We start from the raw sequence: 27,855 nt of genomic DNA, 5'->3' as shown, positions 1-27,855 counted from the left end.
CTTGGTATCGGTGACTACTCAAGAATTGACTACTTGTAATGGTATCTGTTTGGAAATAAAAGTGGTATTGTGGTATTATTACTTTAATATTTCTATTCATTTTTCTAAGTAATTTTTACATATTGTCGTCACACGTGTGATAAAATTCAGTGACAACTGACAATTACATTTCATAGCACATATGATGCAAAAAAGTATTTAAAAAAAATAAAATACATACAATTTTAAAAGGTCCCTTCATTTATAAATGTGTAATATGCTCCTCAACATGATGCCTCTTCTAAACATAGGTGACGAGCGATGGGAAAACTCATGTGATTTCCTAACAATGTGCAAGCAATCATTTGAAACACGTGAAAACATGCAGACATTTATAGAAATAAGATGTTGCGTTCCGATATTCACAATTTCCTCCAGCCATTACATAGATAAATATCAGTTATTAATTAGAGACTGTTGTGATTGATTGAGCAAGTTTGGCTTGGTTTAGATTGCACTTGATTGTAGATCAATGCAGTTCCACGTAAGCGCCACTAGAGGACACCAGTGAGCAGAGTGTGTGACACGCCCTGCCTCTGTGTGGGCGTGTGTGTGCGTGTGCTTGTGCATGTGTGCGCCTCGTTATCCAAAGTAGGACGTGCAAGCAACAGGGAGACATGCACAGTTACTAATTAGATGATGACGATAAGAAGAACAGGAAGAGAGAGCAACTTTATCATCTTCTTGTACCTGCTATACGGCCTAATGTGCCTCTTTATCTGAGCGGCAGCGCTTATTAACTTGTGATCGTGTTCACCAGGCGCGGGATGTGATATGACAGATAAGGATTTGGATGTGTCAAGGTCAAAACTCGGTGCGCTGTGTGTGCACTGCTCGGTATATATGTTTGAGTCGACTATTCCTCCTATTGCTTGACAGTGAGTCAACAGAAAGATGAAGGTTGCCAAAAGGTCTGACCAACAAAAAGGCGCCAGTCGGCCTCCCGCTGCCTTCACACGAGCGGAGGCGCCGCCACATGACTCGCGGCTAATGCTAAATTTGGTTGTCATCCATTTGGTCCTCAAAAGAATTATATTTCCAAACTCGAAAGCATTCAGGATAATGCTTGGCCTCTGATTTTTGATTTTGGAACTACTTTTACATATTTATTTATTTATTTATTGATTGATTGATTTATTTTACATTTTATTACATTTTTTTAATTTATATTTCATTTATAATTTAATTTATACAATTTAGTTTTTGTTTTCTTCTTTTAACTTCCGTTTTACTCTTCATTGTTTTTTTTTAAATTGGAATTTTCGTTTTTGTTGTTGTTGCACTATTCTTATGTAATTTAGTGTATTTAAAGTAGTTTACTTTATAGTGTAATTCAATGATAAATGCAGAGTCTTAGATGACCACAATGGCTAACATATAGCCTCCAATTACAATGAGAAATGCTGCAGTATTCAATAGCGAGTTAGCTGGTTAGCTAGCTAGCTAGCTAACTAGCTAGATAAAGAGTTGTTAAACAAAACTAACCAAATCCAGTGTCATCGTATATGAAACTGTTAGCGGTCAATAATATATATTTTTTATTTTTCATGCGTAAAAAGAATCAAATTTCTGTTAGTTGTACGTTTTCTCTTTGACATTCAAGAATAAGTATTTTGGTGTTAATCTTTGTTGCTTGAGCAGATGCACGACTCCAGTTTCTACAGCTTTAGAACCGTATGCTGTGTTTCTTTTGAATTTTATTTTATGTTATATTTTGCTTGATTTCTCATTTATTTTCAGTCTCTCTTCATCTTAGTTCAGTTTTGCCGATGAGTGTGGTGCCGAGGGAGCCCGTGCTCCAAAACGTGCCGTGACAATTGAAATCAGCCCAGTCGAACGGTTCCGGCTGTGAGCAAGAGGCGCCGCCAAGCCGCCGTTCGACAGATGGACAATCGGCTAAAATTAGGAACCTTTTTCACCAGGTGCCGCGTTTAGCTCTTTGGAGGGAGCGGTCCGGTTAGCCCGGGTTGGCATTTATAGAGAGGGCGCTTGACCGTGGCGGCGGATGATGCGACTGGAGCGCGGTTATGCAAGCGAAGGGAGGGGAGCACCCCACCCCGAGGCTACTGAAGGATGTCCCGTCTGGGCTGGAAAGAAAGACTTGTCAGGAGGATGCTTCATGATCACGTCCACCATTTGAGAGGCTCCCTGGTAAGTTGTTCTTCTCGCCTGCAACTTCTTGAAAACGTGTTGTAATACATTTGGACGGCAGTCATTAAGTGTGTAATTGGATGCAGAGGCATGTCCTGTAATGCACTTTCTATCGTATGAGGATGTCTTGCTGACTCATACGGGCAGAGTGAGCTCCTCCAGGCGCTTTTCACCGCTTGGTTTGCTACGGTATGTTCTAGACGGGCATTCGTCATGTGTTGTTGTCTCGGGAAGGAGAGACTTCACACAAGCTGCTTTTCCAGTGTTATTCGTCCGTGCATCCATCCGTTTTCTATACCAGTTGTTGTGGATCTGGAGCCTATCCCAGCTGACTTTTGGCAAGAGGCAAGGAACACCCTGGAAGGGGCGTTAGCCAATCGCAGCGCACAACTAAGGACAATTTTCAGTATTGGATGAACTTAACATGCATGCATAACCCCGGGTTTTCACCAGATGCGGTTGCGGTGCGGTTGCGGTGCGGTCCGGCGACGCAAGCAATTAGATTCCATTCATTCGAATGGTGCAGTTTACACCGCTTGCGGGTGCGTTGCGTGTCGACTGCGGAAGGCCTGCGACGTGCCGCAAGCCTTCCGCAAGGATAGCCTATTTTCTATTTTTGCCGGACGCCGCAGCGGTAGGCCTCCGGCAAATGGCAAGCTAGCACAAAACACATCGAGCGGGACAGGAAGACCGAGGCAGTTTCAAAATAAATTTCCGGTTACCTTTCAGAATAAAACACTCGCCAGCTCCTATTTCGCAAGTTTTTCAGCAAAACGTGACATTGGCGTCGCCGGGCCATGTGCTCATTCACGGTTTAGACACCAGCGAACATGGACGAGGAGAGGTTTATATTGGAGGTGGAAAACCACAAAATAATATATGACACGGCACATCCTTTTTATAAGGACTGTAATGTATTGTGAGTTTGATGTTCGCGATTGCTTGTTGTGCCCGTCTCGCTTGCCGTACTGAGCGGCAGCTGGACGCGGAAGACAGAAATAAAGAGTGGACCCGCACTGACCCGACTCTCGTTATTAATATACTTTACAAGGACAACCAAAAAAAGGATGCTGCATGGAATCTCATAGCAGAAGAAGAAGAAAAGGTTAAATCAAAAGAAGTCCACCTCTCGTTGTGAAATGCCACATGATCGCGTGCGCGCGGTCCCGCGAGACACGTTGGGAAGTGGGCGGCGACGGAGCTGCCGGACCGCAGCTGTGCGGAGCCGGTGTGGATTGACAAAAAAATTGACCCGTCCGGAGCACGCAGTCAAGACGCACCGCACCGCACCGCACCGCAACCGCACCGCAACCGCATCCAGTGAAAACCCGGGGTAACACCCATGCAAGTGCTGAGAACATGCAAGCACCACACATGAAGGCCAGATCCAAGATTTGAACCCCAAGCTGAAGAGTTGCGAGGCAGATAGTACTCCCCCCCCAATTAAAACAGTTGCCATACATCTTAATAACATAATAACATGTCTGACATGATTCGTCAAAATACCCCTGTCATGACTAGGGTCATGCAAGGTATACATTTACTGTCATGACTAGGGTCATGCAAGGGTTATGTTTACTGTCATGACGAGGGTCATGCAAGTTATGTTTACTGTCATGACTAGGGTCATGCAAGGTATACGTTTACTGTCATGACTAGGGTCATGCAATGTATATGTTTACTGTTATGACTAGGGTCATGCAAGGGTTATGCTTACTGTCATGACTAGGGTCATGCAAGGGTCATGTTTACTGTCATGACTAGGGTCATGCAAGGTATATGTTTACTGTCATGACTAGAGTCATGCAAGGGTTATGCTTACTGTCATGACTAGGGTCATGCAAGGGTTATGTTTACTGTTATGACTAGGCTTGAGGTATAGCTCAGTGCTACTTGAAGGGATACTTGACTCATTTAGCCTTTTTCAGCAATAAAAAGTTAATATTTCAGCCATAACCTCATTATTTTCCATCTACAATCAAACTTTTAAAAACACATTTTGCCACTTGCTATCGACTGAAAATGACAGTTGCTCAGACCTCAGGTCATGACCACCACATCTCGTGTTTTCTGGGTTAGGTCAGATACAAAACTGAGCCATGATTGGTCGTTAGACTCGTTACCTGAGCCCTGACCACATGTGACGTCATCTTCAGTCTACAGCAGGTGTCAAAATGTGTTTTGAAAGGTATTGTATGTGAAAAATTATGAAGAATTATCACATTAATTATCGACAAAACGTGATCTTCTTACTGCTGAAAATGGCTAATGCGTCAAGTACCGAGCTAGCAACGAGCTTCCGCTGGCTACTAGTTTGCCGAAACATGTTGCTGAGCCTCTCTGAAGTCATCGCCTACATGGTGGCGAATAAGCTACACTTCTGTTCTTACAAGTATCGTTAAGATTGCTATGTAATTGTGAGACACCGGAATGAAATGCTTTAAGTGTTCAAGTACACTTTTACTTTACTTGTAATGTATTTTTAATTTTACACAACGCTGTTGTATACACTTTCCAGGCTTTCTTTTATTAGATCCTAGTAAGGAAGTGTTTAGCCAAGAGCAAATTTATGCCACAACAGCAGTGTTGTATTCTACCGGAATCAGCTGCAAGTTTAAATGTTTTTCTTTCTTAATGGTGAAAGATTGTAGATAAGTCAAACCTGTTCTAGTTTGATTACCACCCTAAAATACGATGACTAACAGAATCCAACAAAAACCTTACACAACATCGTACATCATCAAAATCCTTGAGCCACGTCCAAAATCAGCAATAAACTGAACAACATCCAACATTTCTTTGTGTTACCAACACTTTGCCTGGGTTGTTTGTGTTTGTGTGTGTGCGTGTGAGTGCGTGCGCGAGTCTGTCCATGTGTTTTGCAGACTTCCTCTCAGACAAAGCTTTTCGGCCGCCGGGAAAGGAAATGAGCAATGTGGGTTGCTATATATAAAAAAAGTGGATCAAGAAGTGTTGAGACAATGGAATCACACAAAGATAACGCTCCCGTTCAAATGTTCTGGTGGAGGAGGAGGGCAGGGAATAATCCAAATTTAATACAACTTCACTTCATGCTGGCCACAAAAGATTCAAAGAGAGAATAAAGTATGAAATGTTCCTGCCAGGTTTGGTCATTTATATTTCATAACAAGTCCTTTTTATAGCATTCAGCAAATGGACTCCTCTGAAGTCTTATGAGTTGCAGTAAATGGATCCCGGTGCAAGTATTTTTTTTTTTTTTTTTTTTTTTTTATTGTGGATGATTATAGGTTCCCTGCCACTCATTGTTCTGCTTCACTCTTCTCCTCTCGTTGAAAAGGTCACGTTTGATTTGTGAACCCACGATAAGCACCCCAAGGAGTGCAAACATGTTATCATGAAAACGTGGTTCAAGATGAGGCCAATAGCATTTCTATCTGGGTATGATATTTCTCTTCCAGTACCAATTGTTTTATAGTAGATCACGTGACTGACCATCCATCCATCCATCCATTTAAACAATGAATAGAATGTGGGGAAAAAGCGAGAGTCAAGATACAACCTGGACTGACTGCCAGTCAATCGCAGGGCACACATAGAGTAGATAAACAACCATTTACATCGAATTTACAGCAGGGGTCACCAACATGGTGCCCACAGGCACGAGACTTAAGGACCACATGGGTAGTCCCCAGGCTCGGACGGTCTCCCTACTGAGCGTGCGTTCTTTTTTTTAGGTTTCCTCCAGAGAGGATGTTTTTTTGTTTTGTTTTTTTTCTTGTCTTTGTTTCCAAATGCTTGCACCCAAAAATTAGCTCTCACCTTCGAAAATGTCGGTGACCCCAAGTTTAGAGTCTTCAATGAAGTTCATGTCTGTTTTTGGAATGTGGGAGGAAGCTGAAGTACCCAGCAAAAATCCGCACAAGCTGCACATGGGTTCAAAATGAGAACCTCAGAGCTGTGAGGCCCACGTGCTAACCACAAGTCAACTGTTTTGCCCATCACTGACTAATTAACGGGAACGTATTTAATATATGGAACGTATCCTATATTTGACTGCAGTGGTACACGTGACGTATATTTTCAATTTTCAGTAACAGTGATGATTGTTTTCTCGAAATGTGACCTGTGATTGGCGACCAGTTCTCAGGGTGATATTTTGCCTAAAGCCAGCTGGAATAAGCTGCAACTGCCCAGGCCCCTTAGCAGGATAACCGGGATAAGAAAACCTGATGGACATAGACCGTGTTTGTGGAATATGCGGCGACTTAAGCCCCCCATCTTCACCCCCCGCGCGCACTACATCTTTGAAGTGTGTTGGCACGGCCTTAAAGGGGCCATCTTCCTCATGCTGTGTGAGCTGAGCCGTGTCAGTCACAGCATGTTTCACACACCCGAGGACCATGACTACATCGTAACCATATGTTGCCATTTCAAGTGTATATTGCTTTTCTATCTTCGCTGTGTCATTTATTAAGTCCCCTCAAGTTCGCGTTAGTTTTATCCACTGGTGACTGCGTGGCTCGGCTCCTCAAAAGCATCCGCTCCACTTCCCCCCGTCGCCGTCGTTTATTGTCCCGTTCCGTCAGCATGTCTGCGGTCAGAAACGTTCCGTCTGTGGCTTTGCACTGCCGCCATTACTGGGCAAACCATCACCCTTATTACACTAATACTTCTGGTGCCATTTTGATCTGACACGTTGCCACTTTGTCCCGAAATATTCCAACAGTCATTCAAACTGTGATTCAATATCACCAAAAGTCGAGATATTCCATTGAACTTTCTATTAATTGTATTAAGTCGGTGGTATAGGGTTTACTAGCAGGGCCTTTTGATCAAATCTGGCTCTCTTCACCTTTGAATTCAGAAAGCGTTGTGTTCTTGTATTCCCCATTTAACTCAGTCACTCACAGCCATTTTCACTGAAGCAACCTTCTTTGCTTCCAGAAGTCTTTTGTATGATTTTGACCGATTTTGCAAGGCCCACAAAACATTGTGTTGTATTGCTATACAAACATGGAACACACACACACAAAAAAAGAAAGATTAGTGTCTCTGCTTTCATCAGGGGGAAAAAAGTGTATTTGTATCTGTTACCGTTTTGCAGCAATTAACATTAGAATATAGCTAAGTTTTGTCCATATTCACATTCCTAGTAAAAACACTGACAAAAAGTTTGTTGCAACATGACACTGGCTGATCTCTTATACTCTGCTGCCACCTGCTGGCCGCAAAAATTATTTTATTTATTTTTATTTTATAAATGTTTTCCTTTCGGACACATTACAGCTTACATCAATCACATCACATCATTTGCAACATTTTTGGGAGGGGGAGGACAAAGTGTTAAAAAACGTTTTTACACGTTTTTGGGATTGAATGAGTTAAGGAAGTGTTCCTTCAGCTTTGCTCGATAGCTTGTTGTGCTGGACTAAAATTGCTCAACTTTAGGAAGCTGACTCCAGTCACTCAACTCCTCTCTAAATTTATGGGGCACTTTAAAACACCGCTGTTTTCTTAACATAGAATCCAGGGAGAGAAGATACAATGACAACAGCAGAGGCCCCAGAATTGAACCCTGGGGAACACCAAATGTTCCGTTTTACATGTGAATTCTCATGCATATTCGTCTGACCACTTTCTATTTTTTGCTCAACGTAGTTAGTATGAAGGGATTACACTCAAATTTTGAATTCCTGAAAAATATTTCTCTATTAACCGAACAAAATCTAAACTTGCGCAAGCACAGAACGTGCAAACTCCACACAGGGAGACCAGATCTGAGATTTGAACCCGAACCCCTGAACTGTTTAGTGCAAACAGCATGCCCCTTTGTGCCGACAGTTACAATAATATGGATCATTATGACTGTAATTTCTCTGCAGGAATGACCATCTCAGCAACTGGGTGCTCCTTGTTCGCATCAACACCAAAGCAGGATGCCGCTCTCCAAAGCGGACCCCAAACTGCCATACAGTGGCCTCCCCAATCCCACACCACACTTCCAGCATTCCACAAGACAACTTCCTTCCTGTTCCTCCGGATCCTCCGAGCTGCTGTTGAGAGGTTCATCTCTGAAGAACCTCCTGCAACAAAGTCCCGGCGTTTATTCGCAACGGAGCCCAACGGCATCGACGCAGCGGAGCGACGGGACGTGCTCGGCATGCAGTAGCCCTCGGATTCCCAGGAGGGAAGCTGCTCGTTCGAAGGACACGTTGGACCTCCGCACAGGAGCCCTGAGAGACCTACAGCTTCGAAGGAACACCAACAAGAACTGGACTTTTGGGAAATATCGCCAGAGGAATGTGGACAACGCTCTCAGTGTTGATAAAGCTGCCTTGTCCCGGAAACATGACGCCAAAGGAGACAATAGAAATGTGGCGCCTTTGGAGGGGATGAGGAGCTTCCAAGGAAATTTGAGGAGCATTTCTAACCAGGAGAGGAGTACTTCCAAATCGCAGCTTCCAGGGAGGGTGAACATGGCAGCTGTCGCCCCCTTCAGGTACAGGTGAGGAATGCTGCTATTATTGGAGCAGTTACTGAAAATAGGACTTTAACTCTTTGACCGCCAAAAACGTTTAATGACGTATTCTAAAATCCTAATGAATGCTGCCAAAAACGTTAATTTACGTTTATTACTTTTTTTTTCCCCCTCTCTGAACGGGCAGCGCAACGTCTTGTGCAGCTCTACCTTGTCACTAAACAAAAAATATTCGTGTCAAAGTCACTGTTGTATTCCATAAAATTTAATCTACAGAATTTACAGTGTTTTAATTGGGAGACAAAAACATGCATCATTTTAAAAAGTGATATTTTGCTGTAGATGTCAGACTCAGGAGGAGCCAGAGACCACGTTGGAAGACCTCAGCGACTGCTCCTCAGACTCCATGGAGGTCTGCTGCGATGATGTTGGTGAGTACTACCTATCATGTCCAATTCCAGCACGAACCATAGTCCCTCCTCCAACAGTTGCCAGCCAATCACAGGGCACGTCATATACAATTATATTCACAATTCACATTCACATATTCACATACATATATATATACCCGTTTACCCGTATCGTCCCACCCCTAATATATGTATATATGTGTGTGTGTGTGTGTGTGTGTGTGTGTGTGTGTGTGTGTGTGTATATATATATATATATATATATATATATATATATATATATATATATATATATATTCACAACAATTGTCTCCCTCTGGTGGTGTTCCATTACTTTGCATCACGAGGAGAAACATTTTTTTCCTTTTCTGCATAGTTCAATGAGGTTGTTAGGCATCTTTCCAGCTGAACGAGCGCATCGCACACGGGCCGCTTGTTGTCACAAGAGAACAACTGGCAATAAAAGCTTCACGCTACTGTGCACGTCCCACACCTGTTATGTGCATCAACTGTTCCACATCCCCGCTGCTTCCTTGCAGTCTTGACTTGCAAGCAGGAAAAACATATAGAAGTCTTTCCTCAACTGTCAACACAAGCATAGTTTCTGGTCTCTGGAGGGCCATCGAGATGCTCTTTAAGTCCATTTCCGCGCTGCGTAAAATATGAGATGCTGGGAGTTTTGCTGCAAAGGCGTCAAAATAACCTTGTATTTAGCACTTTTGGTTCGAATGTGAGGAAGCATTAGCATGCGCAGTGTTTCTTGTCCTAAGCAGCATTTTATTGGATTGCTGTTGATTTTCCTTCTTCAGATGAATAAATTGCCTTTTTGGAGACTTCAAAATACTAAAATGTACAACTCCAGAAAACATTTTCTTCCGCTCTGGTTTTCAGGGTGATTACACCATGTCCGAAAACTCACCAAGTTTTGTGAACGCATGTATCCTGTTAAACTGCCAAACATTATCCAAAAAACAACCCCAACGGTACCAGCCGATTTTGAACATTTTCACTCATCTTTCAAAGCAGACAGAATATTGCGCGGCATGACTACATAAACACGGTGGATACCATATGAAAGATTGGATTCCCTTCTTTCGTGAGAAAAAAAAGGATATCTCTACCTTGTCCCGTTCTTTAGTAATCACCATTTGAAATTAGGTCATTTGAGTGACATAAGCGAAAACAAAAATATAAAGAGAAAAGAAGCTTTTTGTGAAAAGATAAATTTTTTTGCACAACAGTGACTTGGCACTGTTTTTTGTTTAGTGACAAGGCAGCGCTGCACAAGATGTTGCGCTGCCCATTGAGAGAAACCCCCCCAAAACATATTAAACGTAAATTAACGTTTATGGCGGCACTCATTCGGATTTTACAATACGTCATTAAACGTTTTTGGCAGTCAAAGAGTTAAAATTGTATATATATTTTAGAGCTCTCCAACATCAAACTCAGCATGTCCATTGTAACAGACGGCACAAAAATGTCTACAAGACTCTTGCCTGAAATTTAACAGGAAGTTGGCCATTTTGTTTTGAAGGTGCAAGATTATTACTGTAGTTTGTTTGAATTCCAGCACTCTTACTTTAATAAACTCCGTCCAGGGAATTGTACCAAATGAGCTCCATTCAGACACAGGTATTTTTTTGCCTGGCGTCAACGTTTATGATCATTTGGAGGATCCGCCAGTGAAAAAGGGAATGCTGGGGACTCGTTCAGCTCTGCTTGCAGCTTTCATTTGTATTTGTTCCCATTTCCCATGCTGGAAAACCCAAATAAAATATGTCACATTTTGAAAGGTTTACTGCATCATAAACACACCACAAATGACTGTTGTCAGGCAGATTTAGCACCAGAAACACATTTCAATCTTTTCGTAGCCATCACTATATGTTGCACTATATGTTGCGATTGTCAAGCAGACATGATTTGTTTTCATTTTAAAGTGAACACAGACCAAATGAAGTTCATGATTTAAAATACAGTTCTGGAGATACAATCTGGTTTAAAAAAAATAATAAAACATGACTTTGTGGTTTAGCCAATGATGTCACAGGATGACTTGAATTATAAAAACAAAAAACAAAACATCTTCTTAATTATCATGTTGATTGAGATGCTCCCCAGGGAGACGCCAGACCAGACCAGAGACTAAGTGTGTCTACACAGAGGCTGGACAGACGCTGACTTGAGTGCTCTGATGAGCAGATCAGCTTTCACGTCATCTTAGTGTCTGGCACTCTTGGGTTAAAAAAAAAAAAAATGTAAGCAGACAGACCAAAAGCAGGCTTGGTTGTAAGCTGGATTCAATGACCACACTTATGCTTTATCCAAATTAATACATTGTAAATGAACTTTTTTGGAGTTGGGTATAATGTGATGTCAAAACGCATCCAATCCAGATCTGATCCAGACTCCGCATTTGGCACAAATGTATATGGAAAATGCGTGTCAAATCAAGTTGTAATTTGTTGTGCTTATGTAGGATCTTATTAAATTTGGGGTCCTAACATCATAGCTGCTGACTCATGTTGAAGCCTTGGCAAAGGTTTCTAGTTTGTGAGCACTTAATGTTTACACACATTTTCTCTTTGTAGATGTAATTACACTGCACTCATAAATGCACGTTTTCAACACGCTTCTCCCCCACACGGGCCTCTGATCTTTTAGCCACGATGTCGTCATTATAGCATCATCCTCGCAGCTGAGCGGTCCTAAAATCTGACGCATCGTGCTCGGGGAAGGGCCAGCTGCGGAAGAGTCGGTCCGCACAAACATGATGGTGTACTGGGATAGTCGCTTAGAGAGGGAATCAAAGCCAGATGCGGAGAAAAGCGCCAGAAAAGCTGCTTGAATGTTTTCTGTCGTGCCTTACCTCAAGCACGGTACCTCTTCCTTCCTCCACTGCTTGCCGTCACTCACTCTGCACTTCACTCATCAGTGGTGACTTTGAGGAGCACTAAAGCAGGCAGTTGTCATCAATTGATAACATTACCTTGACGCTCATTGCTAGTTTTTCTTTACCAAGTTCATAACATTGTTTATTCGGAGCCCAGCAATTGCTTGCGGCAACGTTGATAATCTTGTCAACAGCGTTCCAGGCGATCCTTGTGTTGACATCTTTACTGGCACAAATCAAGCATAGCGTTACTTCCTTCCTCGTGACGGCGAGCGCTCATCTCCTCGTCTCCAAACAAACAACATTGTGGGGTTGCGGAAAATTTGCGTAGTGGGAATTAGTCACCCAAGGATTAATTTATGTTCCGTCAAAACAAACACGCTATTCAGCCGACGTTGGGCAAGGCCCCGTGACCTCTAGTCAGCACAAGTCGGGAGGATTTGAACACGTTCCAAGAAACTAATTGCCAGAACAAATGCAGTAGTCTGTGTCCCTCCGCAGTTTGCCGTATTTAAAGAAAAGCACTGGTGTGTAATCGGAGCCTGTTGCGATAGACAGTCTTGGACTTTGTAGCGTATTCAAAACGAGATTTGCACCATGGAGTAGGGTGACATAATGAACAAGGGTCTAAAAACGCATTGACTTTGTGTTATATAAAGTTCTATCACATGATGGAAAAACCCTAGTAGCAATATATATGCTTGAAAATTATTGTAGTCTACTCACTTTTTTTTTTTTTTTTTTTAAATTAACTTAAGTCTTTGTTTCTTTGCTGACTGACTGGGTGTAACATCATGGTTGTACATTTATAGTTGTTATGGCTCGTGTTTAAGTTACCAAATATGGTCCATTGCCTTAACTCATTTACTCCCAAAGACGTATTTATACGTTTATTTTTTGTTTTTGTTTTTTTAATGCTAGAGCATACAGAAGGCTTTGATGCAGCCTCTCAACTGCAAAGAACGGTTGCAGAAATGGTAGTTATTACACAAACGGCCAGCAGGTGGCAGCAGAGCAAAGGAGATCAACCAGGGCCATGTAGAAAAAAAGCTCAATTACTTACAAATTTAAATAGATTTGTGAAAACTGATGAAACTTAGCTCTCTTCTAATGATAATTGCTGCAAAACGGAAAAAGATAGAAACATACTTTTTTTTCCTGATAAAAGAAGAGACTTTAATCTTTCTTTTGATAGGTTCCATGCTTTTATAGCAATAGAACACAATATTCTGTGGGCCTTGCAAAATCAGTCAAAATCCAGTAAAACAGCCGGGAGCGAACGGGACTGCTTCTGTGAAAATGGCTGGGAGTGAATGAGTTAATAAGGTGATAAACTTTTTATGTGAAGCCTAAGTATGCTATATAGAAAAAAAAACGTATTAGGTCACGCTGAATGTGAAAGCAATTATACCACATGGAAAATGTAGTGACGAGAAAAGTTTCCAATTTTAACTCCCGTTTGTGTAGCCGTCTATAAAATCCAAATATATCTTTACTTTGTATACTCCTGATAGTAGAAGTGAGTATACGACATTACACATTTGCAAGAGACACTGCAAGACTGTAAATGCATTTCAGGCTGTGGTTTGCGCGCACAAATCTTGAGTAGATGTCATAAGAGATGAGGGGAGTTCCCGTGGTGTTTGTCTTGTTCGTCTTGTTCTTTGTCTGTTGGCTGTGTCATGCGGAATATTATGATATCTTAAAATGTGGAATATTTTAAAGGATTAGGCTCATGTGTCAGTAAAAAGAGAATGGATGCTGCACTCTGCTTGCGTGTGTAATTGCACGTTTCTTGTGCATAGTTTTATATGTGGTTATGGGCGTGTTAACTTGCTTACATTGGCACATGTCACTTGCTCAGGCTCCTAAAGTGAACTTTTAAAAATATTTTTTTACAAGCAGGGGGAAAAAGAAACAACAAATCTTTTAAGATTTCAGAACGTTCTTACAAGGGGTTGCGGTTCACGTGATTACCGTAGTTTATGTTGTTAAAGCGTCATAACTCGACACAATTGATAATGTAAGAAAACTTCGAGAAGGGATCTGGATTTGGATCAAGGGTAGATGCAGTTGCTCCAGTTGTTGCATCGACTGAAGCCTCAACAGTTGTTGCGGTGTCTGACTACATTAGGGGCTTCGTATTCAGTCTTGATTGTATGATTTTATTGCGGAAAACGACACATTCTGTGACCTAAACAGTCAACAATTGGTATATTTGTAGTATACAGATCATGGAAATTCATCCAATGTCAATATCAATGGGCTACAGGGTTGGCTCACAAGTGAGTGCAGCAAACTAACAGCAGAGGTGAAGGGGGGTTGGTGGGGGGCGACGGGAAGAACAAAGAAATAGAAAAATGCTCCGTTACATCAGACTGGTGCTATTTTTTTTTTCCTACTTCCACATCGAGAAAGGCGATAATGTGCAAATGCAGGGAAAAGCGATGAAGAGGCGAAGAGGAGGGGAGTGGGAAGTAAGAGAGGGAGGAGGAAGAAGAAGCGGAGGAGGGGAAGCGCCGCTGCGTCTGCCGCCGCTGTCATTCTGTTGCTGCGCACTCCCGCGGCAGCAGGGGTGCGTTTGGAGGGAGGGGTGAAAAAAAAAGAAGGCGGGGAGGGAAAGCAGGACGTTAGGGAAGGGAGCGCCTGGGCAGCACTGCAACAGCTGCAGCGGGAGGAAAAGAAAGAGGGAGCGAAGGAAGGAAGGAAGGAAGAAGGAGGTTGCAGGATTGCTGCAAAAGGAAGCCTTTTTTTTCATGCAGGATTTCTTTGTGCCAAGAAGAAGGTTGTAGCGTGGAACCTCATTTTTCTCCCTTGTCCTGCTGATGCTCATCTATCCGCTCCCAATGCTGGAGCCATGCTTGGGAGTAGTGTGAAAGGCAGGGAAGGAGATTTCAAGATGGATAGCTCCAAAGCGTACAGCCAAGCAGATAGCAAAGGACTTGGCTTCGGGGCCAAGCGGCCCAAATCTGGGGTGCCTCAGAGCACCCAGGGTGAACTCAAGGTTTACCGGGCGGGTAGCTCCGAGGGCAGGTTGCCGGTGGCGTCCAGCCTCCGCAAGCAGAGGTCCATGACCAACCTGGCCGTGCTCACCGACGCCGAGAAGAAGTTACACCTGTACGAGCCCAAGTGGTGCGACGACATGGCCAAACCAGGAGTGGGTGGTTCGAGGAAGACGGGCAAGCCGGCGGGCAGGGTGCCGGGTGGCGGCGCCCCACTTTCTCGCAACCTCTCCAAGTCGGAGCACTCTCTCTTCCAGGGTAAACCCAAGCCCTTTGCCCCTCTGGCAGCTCCTACAGTTCCCGGCAAGCAAAGCCGGATCCCTCGCGCCCCGTACGCCGAGGTGAAGCCCCTCAGCAAGGCCCCAGAGGACGGAAGGTCGGACGACGAGATCCTCTCCAGCAAGGCCAAGGCAGCTGCCAAGAAGCCGGGAGCCGGAGGAGAGTCTGGCTCCAAGGGCCAGGGGGAGGAAGGTGGGGACAAACCCTTCCTGAAGGTGGACCCCGAGCTTGTGGTGACAGTCCTGGGTGACCTGGAGCAGCTGCTCTTCAGCCAGATGTTGGGTGAGTGCAGCAGGGCCAGGAAAAAGTAGTGCTGTGGTTCACATAGCTGACTTTTGTGCAGCCGGGATTGATCTGATCACAGTAACTCTGCAATTAACTGGCAACAGGCTAGACGCTCGAGGATGGATGGATGGATGGATGGATAGATGGATGGATGGATGGATAGATGAGGAGAAAGTGTCCCGGTTGTTAACTCATTCACTGCCAGCCCAGGTGTAAAATGGATCTTTGACGTGTATGGCCGTCAATGGCAGTGAATGAGTTAATAGTGTAGTGGTTCAGTTTTGTACAACTTCGATCCGGAAAGTGTCACAGATACAGTTGCCTTGTCAGCTGGGAGATGAGCGATAGAAGATGGTTGGATGGATGCATGATGCGTTGGCTGTTTTTAGCGTAGTGGTTCACAAAGCTGATTTGTGCAGCTTGGCTCAATCTGAACCCTGTAGTTTTGCAGTTGACCAGTTTAGTTGTTCACAGTCAACTTGGATAGGCTCATCCACAACCGTAAGCAAGCCCAGGTGTAAAATGAATCTTTGACGTGTATGGCCGTCAATGGCAGTGAATGAGTTAATAGTGTAGTGGCTCATCCACAACCGTAAGCAAGATTAGCGGTATAGAAAATGGATGGTGGCTGGAGCGTGCTTTGGTCATTGGTAGTGCTGTGGTTCACATAGCTGAATTTTGTGCAGCTGGGCTCAGTCTGATCACTGTGGTTCTGCAATTGGCTTCGTGGCAGGTTGTAGCCGCCCTAAGCCAGCTGGGAGAGACTCCAGCTGGAGTAATGGTTAACAGTCAACCCTGCCGCCAGATCAGGATGGACTTCAGCTTGAGTGATATGAAAAATTGATGGAGGGGGTTTTGGCCATTGGTGATGTCGTGGTTCACGTGGCTTGGGACCAGTCAAGGATATTGTCAGCTGGGATAGGCTCACTAATTGAAAAATAGACGGATGGAAGAATGAGGGTGCTTCGTATCACCGCCCCACTTGTGCGAGTCTTGACGAATACTCAATGGGCAGCACACACCTCCTCCATCCTCTCGGCACCTGCTCGCACGCCACAGCCTTCTCAAATTATGTCCACATCTCACACATTTCCTCGTCAATTGTAATGTTTTCCAGCCAGAAGTATTAGATTTGGGAAAGGGATTGCGGCCATGTGCTGTGCTGCATTGTTCTTCCTCTCCCTCAGCGAGTGACTGTAATTGTGTGAAACGCGCTTGTTTCCGATCGCAACGTAATTGCAAGGGGAAACAAAAAAAAGCACCCGAGGGCTCAGCGGTGATGATGATTACTCGCAACCCGATCTCTCCTGTCAAAAACCTCCTGTTTGCTGCTCCCCAAAGCAGAAAAAAAAAAAAAATGCATCTACCGGTGTGCCATATTGAATAAATTTTCGAGGCGCAGACGCACATTTAGCCTCCTCCTGGCTCCATTCATGTGTTAGGGCGCTGACAGATGGTTTACACCCCTTGTGCAAATGGCAGAGAGATGACGGTGTCTTCCCTTTGTGCGGATAGAGGTGACTTTTTATCAATAGCGGAGGTGATTGATCATGGATTGTGACGATCTTTTGTTCTTCGGCAGGCTTCGAATGCTCGCTTTTGATTGACACGGTCAGAGAGGTGTTCAATTCACAGTGCACTTGTGCTTGTAGTAATTGCACTGCAACATATGAGAGCTGTTTCTAATGTTCCGTTGACCTTATTGAGCAACATTAATAGGGGCAAGATACTGCAACTCAGTATCGATGCAGTGTAGTTTCTCTGTGATAGCAAAAATGTCCGGTTAGATGTCAAGATTGGAGGATGAAATACACGGTCAACAGGGTACTGTAAATAAGATAATTAGTTTCGGGATTGATGAGCATATATTCCCGGTTACATCCTAATGAATACATCGAGTGCTGATTAAACATATTATATATGCTTCGTTAGCCCGTGTGTATTTTTTTTCAGGCATACTATTTTCTCATCAAGAAGGAACAGTGCCTTCTGAAAGTATTTCTTTCTTTCTTTCTTTCTTTCTTTCTTTCTTTCTTTCCTTTCTTTCTTTCAACCGATTTTGTTACGTGACAGCACAAGTCAGTGTTGGTTTAAAAGAAACCCAAGCCCGTGATGGTTCCGATTAGCGTCACCATCATAATGAAGTGGTAATAATACGGCACCACAACAAACCTGCCAAGACAGGGTTGCCCACCAGACCAGACAAGTTGGGCATTAATCGGAAAAGCAGCACAGAGACAAAAACAAACAAACAAAACCAAACACTGGAAGAGCTTCAGAGTTCCACAGCAGAGGTTGTTGTATCAGGCTGTTGAATAGCTATAAATGTCTGCAGTCACTGGCGAGTGATTGAATATCTTTACTCGTTGTTTCATAGGTTTGTGTGACATGATGATCAATAAAATGGTCATATTTAAAAAAAAAAAAGAATAATTAAAAGTGACAGCGACACAGAGTCCAGTTATGACGACAGACTCACACCCACATAAAATGGAGACCGTTATATTGGTACTGACATAAAAACTAGACGCGGAGGGCCGCACGGTGGGGTGGGGGTGGGAGGGGGCTTGTTGACCTAACATTTCATGGTAATGATATGTGATCGGTCATGCAAGAGTTCCGCAAATGTCGCAATATCCCCCTCGACTTATGCCGGGAGAAAGGAAGATGGGATATGAAGTCGGTGGCTGCCTGCAAGCAGGAGAGGTTCACAGATTTGACTTTCTGGCATTTCAAGGAAACTGCTTTCCGCGTACTAGAAGTATTATTATTATTTTAACGCTATATAAACCATGCGGAAGCATGGCACAATAGCCCAGCCTCTGCGGCTATTTCATCTCACCCGTAATGTGTCTATAGAATAACAACAATAGGTAATAGGACAGAAATTGCTACAATAGTTAGATGCGATCTGTGATTGGCTGGCAACCAGTTCAGGGTATACCCCGCCTACTGCCCGTAGCCAGCTGGGATAGGTTCCAGCACCCCCTATGACGAAAAGCGGTTAAGAAAATGGATGGATGGATTAGATGCGATATTATTACCTGGCAGCCATTTTGGACAGCAAGTTAGCTCAAGCTAAAAAAAAACAAAAAAAATAAAAATAAATAGTTTGTGATCTCAATGTTACTGGTTTGTCTTATAGTACTTGAGTGGCACATGCCTTTTTCAGCCATTCTGTACATTCTATACATTGACAGTGTATACCGAAGAAAAGCACTCTCCTCAGTTTTTTTTTTATCAAACCAGAGAGCAATGCTCCTGTCAAGTGCTTCATTGTGATCCAACAGATGACTTTTCTCTCTGATCTAACGCTTTGTTCTTGCAAATTGGATGCAAGTTTTTGCAGCGTGCTCATTTCAAACCGGGGATTAATCTCTCTTTTTTGTGTGTGTGTGTGCTCACTTCAGTTGTATCATTCATTTGTTGAGAAAGAATACATTTTCCTTGTGTTTATTTGAGCCCTCAGCGCAACAAGTGGGCACATTGTCACAATTGTCATGTAGCTCAATGAGACACTTGACTCCACTTGCAGGGTCATTGTGAACAAACGGGTCTACTGTCAAGGAGAGGTGGAGGAACTGGCTGTGATGTGTACTCCAAACTTGCCCACGTTATTCTAACTATTGTACATTTTATAACATGTTACAAGTTGCTAGGAGAAAGTAACCCTCCTGAGTCCCAACTTTAATTGTGAATTGGTAATCAGTACAGTATTACATGACAGTGATTTCGGTTTGTGTTGTCTTTTGTGAATTTATGCCTTCCTGCCCTGTGGTGGAATAAAAAAACAAAGCAATGAATTAACTTTTGGGGAACACTATTCACGATATAAAAGACGGTTGGGCAAACCCTGGCAGCCTAACTGTAGAAACTAGGAATTCAAAAGATTAGTGGAAGCGTCACATTGATTCATTTTTAAATCAATCCACAGATCCCGAGTCGCAGAGGAAGCGCACGGTACAGAACGTCCTCGACCTCCGCCAGAATTTGGAGGACACCATGTCGAGTCTGCGGGGGTCTCAGCTCAGCCACAGGTGAGTACGACAACAACAACAAGAACCGATTATCTAAATCAGTGGTGTCCAAACTACTGCCCAGGGGCCATTTTCGGCCCGTGACATATGCTAAAAATGGCATTTGACTCGGTTCAAATAAGATAAAGAAAACAAAAATGTTTGGAGTTGGTCAAAGTAAGAAGGGAGGGTATCAGTGCCATTAAAGGTTATTTTAGTTAACTAAAACTAATGAAAAAACTAAAACTAAAATTCAAAAAACAATATTGTTCCCGAAATAAAATAAAAACGAAAATGCTTTTAAAAAAATGAAAACTAACTGAAACTACATTTTATGTTTACAAAACTAACTAAAACTAACTATAATTATAGGAAACATGTCCTTCGTTTAGTCTTTGGTAATTAATTTAATGCATGAGCCTTTGGGGATGATTTTAAATGTGATTATTAGTAGATTTAGTTTGATATAAACCAGAATAATGACGTTTGAAAGTATGTCACACAGAAGTGACGTCATCTAGCAGCAGCCAATAGAAAAGCACCTTCAGATGACGTTGGCACCATGCTGTTTTTTTAAATATTGTGCACAAGTAATACACTTTTTTTTTTTTAAAGAAAAACTAATACTAATACTGAAACTATTAAACTAAACTAAAACTATGCATTTTTTAAATAGCTAAACTAATAAAAATTAACAGAACCACCCTGACAACTAATAAAAACTAACTAAAATGAAAAATTTCAAAACTATAATAACCCTACTGCCATATTACTAATAAATTGGTTTATATACTGTAACATTTTTCTAAATATGCAAAAGCACAAATAAATTATTTGTACATTTTTTAGGATTCAACACAATTTCTCTTCATAACATTATGTGGCCCTTGCGTCTTTCTGATTTTCTGTATGTGGCCCTCAAATGAAAAAATTTGGACACTCCTGATCTAAATTAATCTCACTGCCTCATCAAAAAAATGAGCTAGGCAAATACTAAATACAGTAAAATTCCTGTAATACAGTTGCTCCCTTCAAAGCCTTTGATAGGTACTACTGCTGTTATGATGTCAAATAAATGTCTGCCCGCTCTCCAAACTGGAGCAGGTCAATTCAATTCCTCTGCTGATAAATTATCCAAGGACAGATAAAAATACTCCCACGGTCGCCACCATTGCAATATTTATTGAGGTGACTATAGTTATATAATGAATATAGCGCTCACACACACAGAAGATGTTCCAATTCTTGCCGAGAATTCTTTTCAACCCCTGACCCACTTACAAGAGGAAAAAACTTAACACAATGCAGGATTAGCAAGAATGCTTCATTGCCACAATAGACACATGGTTAGAGTGGAACATTCAAAGTCAAACACCCCAAAATGGAGGATAACTCATTCACTCCCAGCCATTTTCACAGAAGCAATCCCGTTTTACTGGATTTTGACTGATTTTGCAAGGCCCACAGAATATTGTGTTCTATTGCATGGAACCTACCAAAAGAAAAATTAAAGTCTCTTCTTTCATCAGGAAAAAAAAGTATGTTTCTATCAGTTTCAGGTTTGCAGCAGTTAGCATTAGAAGAGAGCTAAGTTTCATCAGTTTTCACAAATCTATTCAAAATTGTAAGTAAATGAGCATTTCTTCTACATGGCCCTGGTTGATCTCCTTTGCTCCGCTGCCACCTGCTGGCCGTTTGTGTAATAACTACCATTTCTGCAACCGTTCTTTGCAGTTGAGAGGCTGCATCAAAGCCTTCTGTATGCTCTAGCATACAAAAAACAACACAAAAAACGTATAAATACGTCTTTGGGACACTTAGCCCATTAAAAAAAACGTATTTACACGTTATTGGGAGCAAATGAGTTAAAAACCATACATACAGAAATGGTGGTGTGCCTAATGAAGTGTCCCCCCCCCCTGCCATTCGGGTGCCCACAGCTGTGTGGACAGCAGCAACGTGGGCTACGACAGCGACGACCCCAATGCCCGCAGCATGTCCAGCCTGTCCAACCGCTCCTCGCCGCTGTCGTGGCGCCACGGGCAAGCCAGCCCTCGCCTGCAGGCGGGCGACGCCCCGTCCTCTGCCGCGGGCGGTTATCAGGTGGCCAAGACGCCCTCCCAGTACGTTGCCCAAACCATGCCGGCTCGCTGCTCGGGCAGGCTGAGCGGGACTTCGCGCGTGGATCTTCTGAACGACGGAGACCTCAAGTCCGGTTACCTGAGCGACAGTGACCTTCTTGGGAAGAGCCTGCCGGATGATGACGATAACCTCACGAATGGGTGAGTAGCGTGGGGGTATGGGAGGTCTTGTTTCCATGGTAACACGTCTTTTTCAGTGGTGGCTACAAATTAGAGATGGACCGATATGGTTTTATCAAGGCCGATACAGATTATTAGTAGTCAAGGAGGCCGATAACCGATATTTCATGCCGATATTCATTTGCAGTTAAAATAGGAAGAAAAAAAAAAAACTTTTTTTTTTTTTTAAAACTATATTGATACATTTGTTTAAAAAAATATAACAATTGCAGGGAGCTTCCAGGGTTATTAGCATGTGTTAGGCTAAATTAATTAAAGATTTCTACTATTTGTACTATTTTTTTAAAATAAAATTTCAACATAATTTCTTGATTTATTTACTTTATTTATTTATTTTTTAATTAAAACGTGTAGGGAGTTCCTATTTTTTTTATAAAGTGGAAATTTAAATAGATCCATAAATGAAAAGTTCCCTGCATCTCACTGAGTGACAAATGCATGCGAATGTAGCTCATTTGGGGTTTTTATTCGGGTTCGTAAAACATTTGAAAAGATCTTTGCAGTGAAAAATGGTCTGAATATGTTCCAAACGTGTTTACAACAAGTAAAAACTGTCTGTGAACGTCTTACAATTCCTGATGAAAACTCAGTATTCACTGCTCAGTGTGTACAGCTTCATCGGCCTTCAGATTAAAAAACATGGCCGATGCCGATATTTGTCAATATGCCAAATATCGGCACCGATAATCGGCCGGGCCGGGCCGATTATCGGTCTATCCCTACTACAAATGCCCTTTTGGTGTCAATTCGCACATTTCCACAGCAGTGTCTTTTACCGCGGGACGAGAAATGACAGAAAATCCCCACAATTGCTTCTCGTTTTGTTTTAATTATGGTCTCTCGTTTTCTCAAAGCAATTTGTAAACATTTGTTCTGAAGTGCAGTCGAAAGGATGATCTTCCTATCATTTGATCTTGAAGACTTTCCGAAACTTCCCCTTTGCAACCCAAGATGAATTTAGCTCCTCCTCGTCTCATTTCAATAATATTCCCTTGACACAAATTACTACATTCCTCCTGTATGGTATGACTGAAAGAGCACAGTAAAACTCAAATGAGTGATTGCGCGAGGAACGAACTGCAAATAGTTGTGGGTTCACTGCAATGGGTCGCCATTGTGAATTTGGACCAAACTATTGTATGAATTTTCTTCTGTTCTTTTTTTTGTTCTTAATTTATTGTGGTTAAAAGAAGACCGCTTGGTTGGGTTAGTACTTTTTTTGCAGATCTCTTGTATTTCCATTCTTCCACATTCATAGTGCTCATGTGGGTCACATTTACACCAATGGACAATTTAAATGAAGACGAAGTCCGGTTGGCAAACACCACACAGGAAGTAGTTGACTTCAGAGCAGAGCTGTGTTGAATTTGCAGCCACCTAAAAAGTTGCAGATCCCATCTAATAAACAGGGTCTTGCTTTTGTAAGCTACATTTGAATAATTTAACTCCATTGACATACTTGACGGTGTCTTCTTGCCAATATTGGACATTTCTGCTCCGTTCAATAAGCGCTGCCTGGCCAGCAACTTCTGTCAGCATTCTTTCTAATCAAAACACTTCTTTGTCAAAGTGCTCACAACGGGAGTTTTTTTTTTTTTTTTTTTTTCCACCAAGGAGGCAATCTGAAAAACCCACCAGGTGTTCCCTTGGTTATGCAACAAGACCAGAATCGAGTTTTTTTTTTTAGGTACACAAGTCGCTTTTGATCATTTTGGATGTCAAGAAGGATTTAACAAGGATGCAGAGTCCTGTTGACAGTAACATTCTGAGAGGAGATGAGAAAGAAAATCAGGACGGTGCTCCGGTGTGGTTTAGCAGCTTTTTATCGTTGTCGGGCACGCGGATGGGATTTGAGCTCAGCCTCTGGAGTGTTTGGAAGGGAGGACTTACTGGAAAGTGCATTAAGCAACAAAGATGAAGACTGTTTTATATGGCTGGAAAGTGGAAAATGGAACGTGCTCAAACGCATCAATGTAGAATTTATATTATAAGAAATGGGATACCACTGAAGATGGCCTTGTTCAAAAACTAGCACACATTTGTTTTGCTTGTCATATGATTTCATTATGGCTCCATGTGCAAAGGCTTTGACCAAAGATCCTCAATCATGTCATAAAGATCAGATTTGGACACAACATGGCAGAAGTGGCATTCTGGAAAATGTTATGCTTCCAACAGTTCCTTTCCCACAACAGAAAGCTTGGATGAGTTCGGTGTGGAAGAAGCCCATCAAACACCTCACAAAATCTCAGAAGCACACACTTGAAAGTCTTGTAAAAGGTCTTGGCGGAACAGTGGGAGCAGTCATAGGTGCTAAAGGTTGAAGTACTGGTAAATATTTTTTTGAAGTTGAATATAAATCTGGTGAAATCTGTGTTGGTTTCTTGGTGGACAGCGAGTTGCCACGGCAAAACAAATTCCAATGGAGCAGCATAGAAACAACAAATGATTAAAATCACCATTAAGCCCCTTTCACACTGCACTTACGCAGTGTGAAAGAGTCACGCGGCAACATGAAATAAGAATGGCGCCCGAAGTCGCCAGTGAGCCCTTACTTAGAGCAGCTTCGGAGATTTTGCTGCTTGTTAATGCACACCTTGACAAACCCTAACCCTTACATGACCCTAGTCATGACAGTAAGCATAACCCTTGCATGACCCTAGTCATGACAGTAAACATAACCCTTGCATGACCCTCGTCATGACAGTAAGCATAACCCTTGCATGACCCTAGTCATGACATCTCCATGTTGTAAGATGAGAAATCATAGCCAGGCTCCTAAAAGTTAAGTCCTAAAAGTCGTTTTGATGTTCGCCTTGAAAAAAGGGGCATTGAGTATTTTTTTTATTTATTTTTTTGGCGATTGGGATTTTCTTTCTGAGGTACTGTGAGTACAAGAGGTGCAGTCAATGTGACACCCGGATGCAAACGCCTTCTCCGTAGTTATTATGCACTGAGGGAGGTTGTTCCATACGCATTTAGAATACATGCGTATTATGGAAGTGGCGCATCTGAGACTGATGTCAAGGTCAACGTTTACAAAGGCATAATTTAAAAAAAGAAAGTCACCACATTTTGCCCGCAGTGTGGCAAGAAAATACCAGTCCCAGCTGGTATAAGGCAACTCACGTGCGGGAAATAGTAGGCTCCAGAGACACGCCAAGGTATGAAAATAGTAGCTGCTGTTTTTACTTTTCACCTCTCTAATTTGCAAAAAAAAATTCTAGTTGGATTTCTCTTTATTTTCTGTATTGCAAGTCCTCCTTCCTACTCGCGCTTTGGAAATGCCGTGCTACAGTTTGCATTCCTACTGTACATCTACACACGCACTCAAAAGCTCATTGAGAAACCTCATGCACCAGCTCTGGGAAATAGATCAGGCTGCTACGGCGTAACCATGGCAACAAGCTCGAAATCATCAGTATGCCCCCTCCCTTCCATTCTTCAGTCTTACACTGGCACTTGTGATTATTAGCCTTTCATCATCTCAATATAATGATCTATCGTCATCTATGTGAAGTACGATAATAATGTGGAATGGCTTTAAATAATCTTTAAGTAGCACACATCCAATATTGACATTACAGAGCAGTACGGGAATAGAACAAGCTCGATAATGTGTATAATGGATATCGATCAGCCGCACAGGCATGTGTACATTGCATCATCACTGCGACTGCCGTTTCAATCACGTCTTATAGTATATTTCATCCAGCTACTTTAGTGAAGCAGTCGCATCTATCTACAGTATATGCTATACTACACCTTATCTACTCGATTATCATCCAATTACCCTGCCATGTTGTTGCCAAATTATGAATCGAGGGTATCATGACCGTAGAATATTGGATCATAACATACCGTATCATACACATACCAAACTGTATCGTATCATATATACAGCACAATGACCATATCGTGTCATAGTGTACCTCGCCATACCTTAAGATTAATACACCGTATTGCTTCAAGCTATATTGTATGATACTCTTACCATACTGTGTCACATCACCGAATACGAGGAGGAAATTGGTGCTGATTTGTCTCTCTCAAACTGGAGAAGTGGCGCTGCCAAAAGTTAGAATTAATCTTACTCTAAGTGATCAACACTGTGAAATACGCTGGACACCGTTGAACACACGGAAATATTAAAATGATACATTTAAAGCCACTCTATAGTGGCTCATATGGACCATAAATAAGATCATTGTAAAGCTATACAACATGGCTGCACAGTGGAGGTGACATAGGACGGACATGTGGAGGTCTGGACAGCATCTCCGGTGTGTACTGTACGTTAGTTTCTTTTCTATACTGCAGCATAGTGTCAGCGATGCGGTGAACAGAAAGCAGGCTTGTGCGGCAAGCAAGCAGCACACACCAACATGGCTCTGGATGTGCTGCCATGGCAACCATCCTCCACTGACCCACTGATGGGGCTGCCTTGTGTGTCACGGTGATAACTGCTGAATGGTGCATGTGTGCACGTATGTAGACTCAAGGTGAAGTGACACGGGTATCCGCAATATCCAGGTTAAGATCCATGTAGGCTACTAGTATGCTCTTTGTCCTCAATAGAAACATTATTATTATATTATATATATTATATTATTAGAATAACATTATTATTGTTATTGTTATTATTTTTATTATTATTATTATTATTATTATTATTAGTAGTAGTAGTAGTAGTAGTAGTAGTAGTATCTGTGATTGGCTGGCAACCGGTCCAGGGTGAATTTTTTTTTTTGCAAATTAGAGAGGTCCCCAGAGCCTTCTGAGATAGGCGCCAGCACCCCCCGCGACCCTTGTGAGGAATAAGCGGTCAAGGAAATTGATAGATGGATTATTATTATTTATAGCTGCTTGCAGCTCTAGTTATTATTATTATTATTATTATTATTTAGCAGACTAGTACAATGACTAGGAGGTACTTGAAGAACAACTGTTTGTACTAGTAATGTTTTTTTGTTTTTTTTTATTCCAGTACTAAGTGCTACTTCTGGCCAACTAGTGCAACCTTAAGATGGATATTTTTTGATGATGTTGACGTCAATATCATTATCCTGGGCATCCAGTTTAAGGTCAGCGTGGCTAGTGCATGCTTTGTTCTCACTCGTAAAACAGTGCATTGCACTAGCGTGCCACTTTTGGCATGCAAGTACGGCCTTAACTCATTCACTGTTAAAAATTGATCTTCGACGTGTATAGTCGTCAATGGCACTGAATGAGTTCAGATGGATATTCTTGATAATGGTCAAACGGCTTTGATATCCTTGAAACATAATAGTTTTCATACAGCCGTCAAAGCTTGTATTCAATATGAATAACATATACATGCTTAAATTAAACAACTTAGATATCCTCAGCATCTAGCTTAGTTAAGCTTAGTAGTTACTAGTTTGTCTTCACTACTGAGACTACTTTTGTTTACTAAAACTAACTAGGTAAAACTGTGCTGTAGTTGCATACTAGTACTCCTTGTAACGTCGTAAAACTCTCCTAGATGACATCTAGCACTTCACTAGTAGTACTAGTATAAATGCATTTTTCCTCCCTTTGGTAATGCGTGGAATGCCTTCTTGCTGAAAAGCACTGCTTTAAGATGCTTCGCTGGCAATGTCATCTCCATGGCAACGGTGATAAGGTTTGGCTGGCGCCGAGTGCATGCGCTCAACGCTTTGGCACGTATCGTATGACACCCCGAACGGCCTCTGCCGGTGGAAACTAAATGCGTACCAACCAAAGACATTCTGGACTTAATGAAGGGTTTTGCTGCAGTCATCTCATTCCGGATTTATGGTCCCTGCAGTCTGCACTCAATTTCCCTTTTCCTGGCTCGGGTCGGACCTTTTTTTAGAACCTCTTGACTGTTGAGGCTTCGCATGCTTTTGACCTCAATTGTGTCTGTGATCACACGTGAGGATCATTCTTTATTATTTACACGATTTGCTCATTTTTGTTTTTTGACCGTATAATTTGTCAGTCTAGATTTA

The 27,855-nt window shown here is 42.3% G+C and overlaps 1 protein-coding gene across 4 annotated transcripts in view; it reads left to right on the top strand.

The window, feature by feature from the left end:
• nav1b (neuron navigator 1b) overlaps positions 1–27,855 on the top strand; it is a 70,055-nt gene that overhangs the window by 11,144 nt on the left and 31,056 nt on the right. For 2 of the 4 annotated variants that reach the window (XM_077530963.1, XM_077530962.1), the window contains exons 1-3: positions 14,574–15,519; positions 19,457–19,559; positions 21,479–21,820. In XM_077530963.1, coding sequence (XP_077387089.1) covers positions 14,814–15,519; positions 19,457–19,559; positions 21,479–21,820 — 1,151 coding nt within the window. In that variant the 5' untranslated portion in view covers positions 14,574–14,813. Of the gene's footprint in view, positions 1–1,961; positions 2,191–8,054; positions 8,678–8,992; positions 9,082–14,573; positions 15,520–19,456; positions 19,560–21,478; positions 21,821–27,855 lie in introns of those variants that run through there. The other 2 variants (XM_077530966.1, XM_077530965.1) reach the window with 2 other exon arrangements.

The sequence above is a fragment of the Festucalex cinctus genome, chromosome 8 (genome assembly GCF_051991245.1).
Source record: "Festucalex cinctus isolate MCC-2025b chromosome 8, RoL_Fcin_1.0, whole genome shotgun sequence".
NCBI lineage: Eukaryota > Metazoa > Chordata > Actinopteri > Syngnathiformes > Syngnathidae > Festucalex > Festucalex cinctus.
This window is presented reverse-complemented; position numbering and strand designations above follow the sequence as displayed.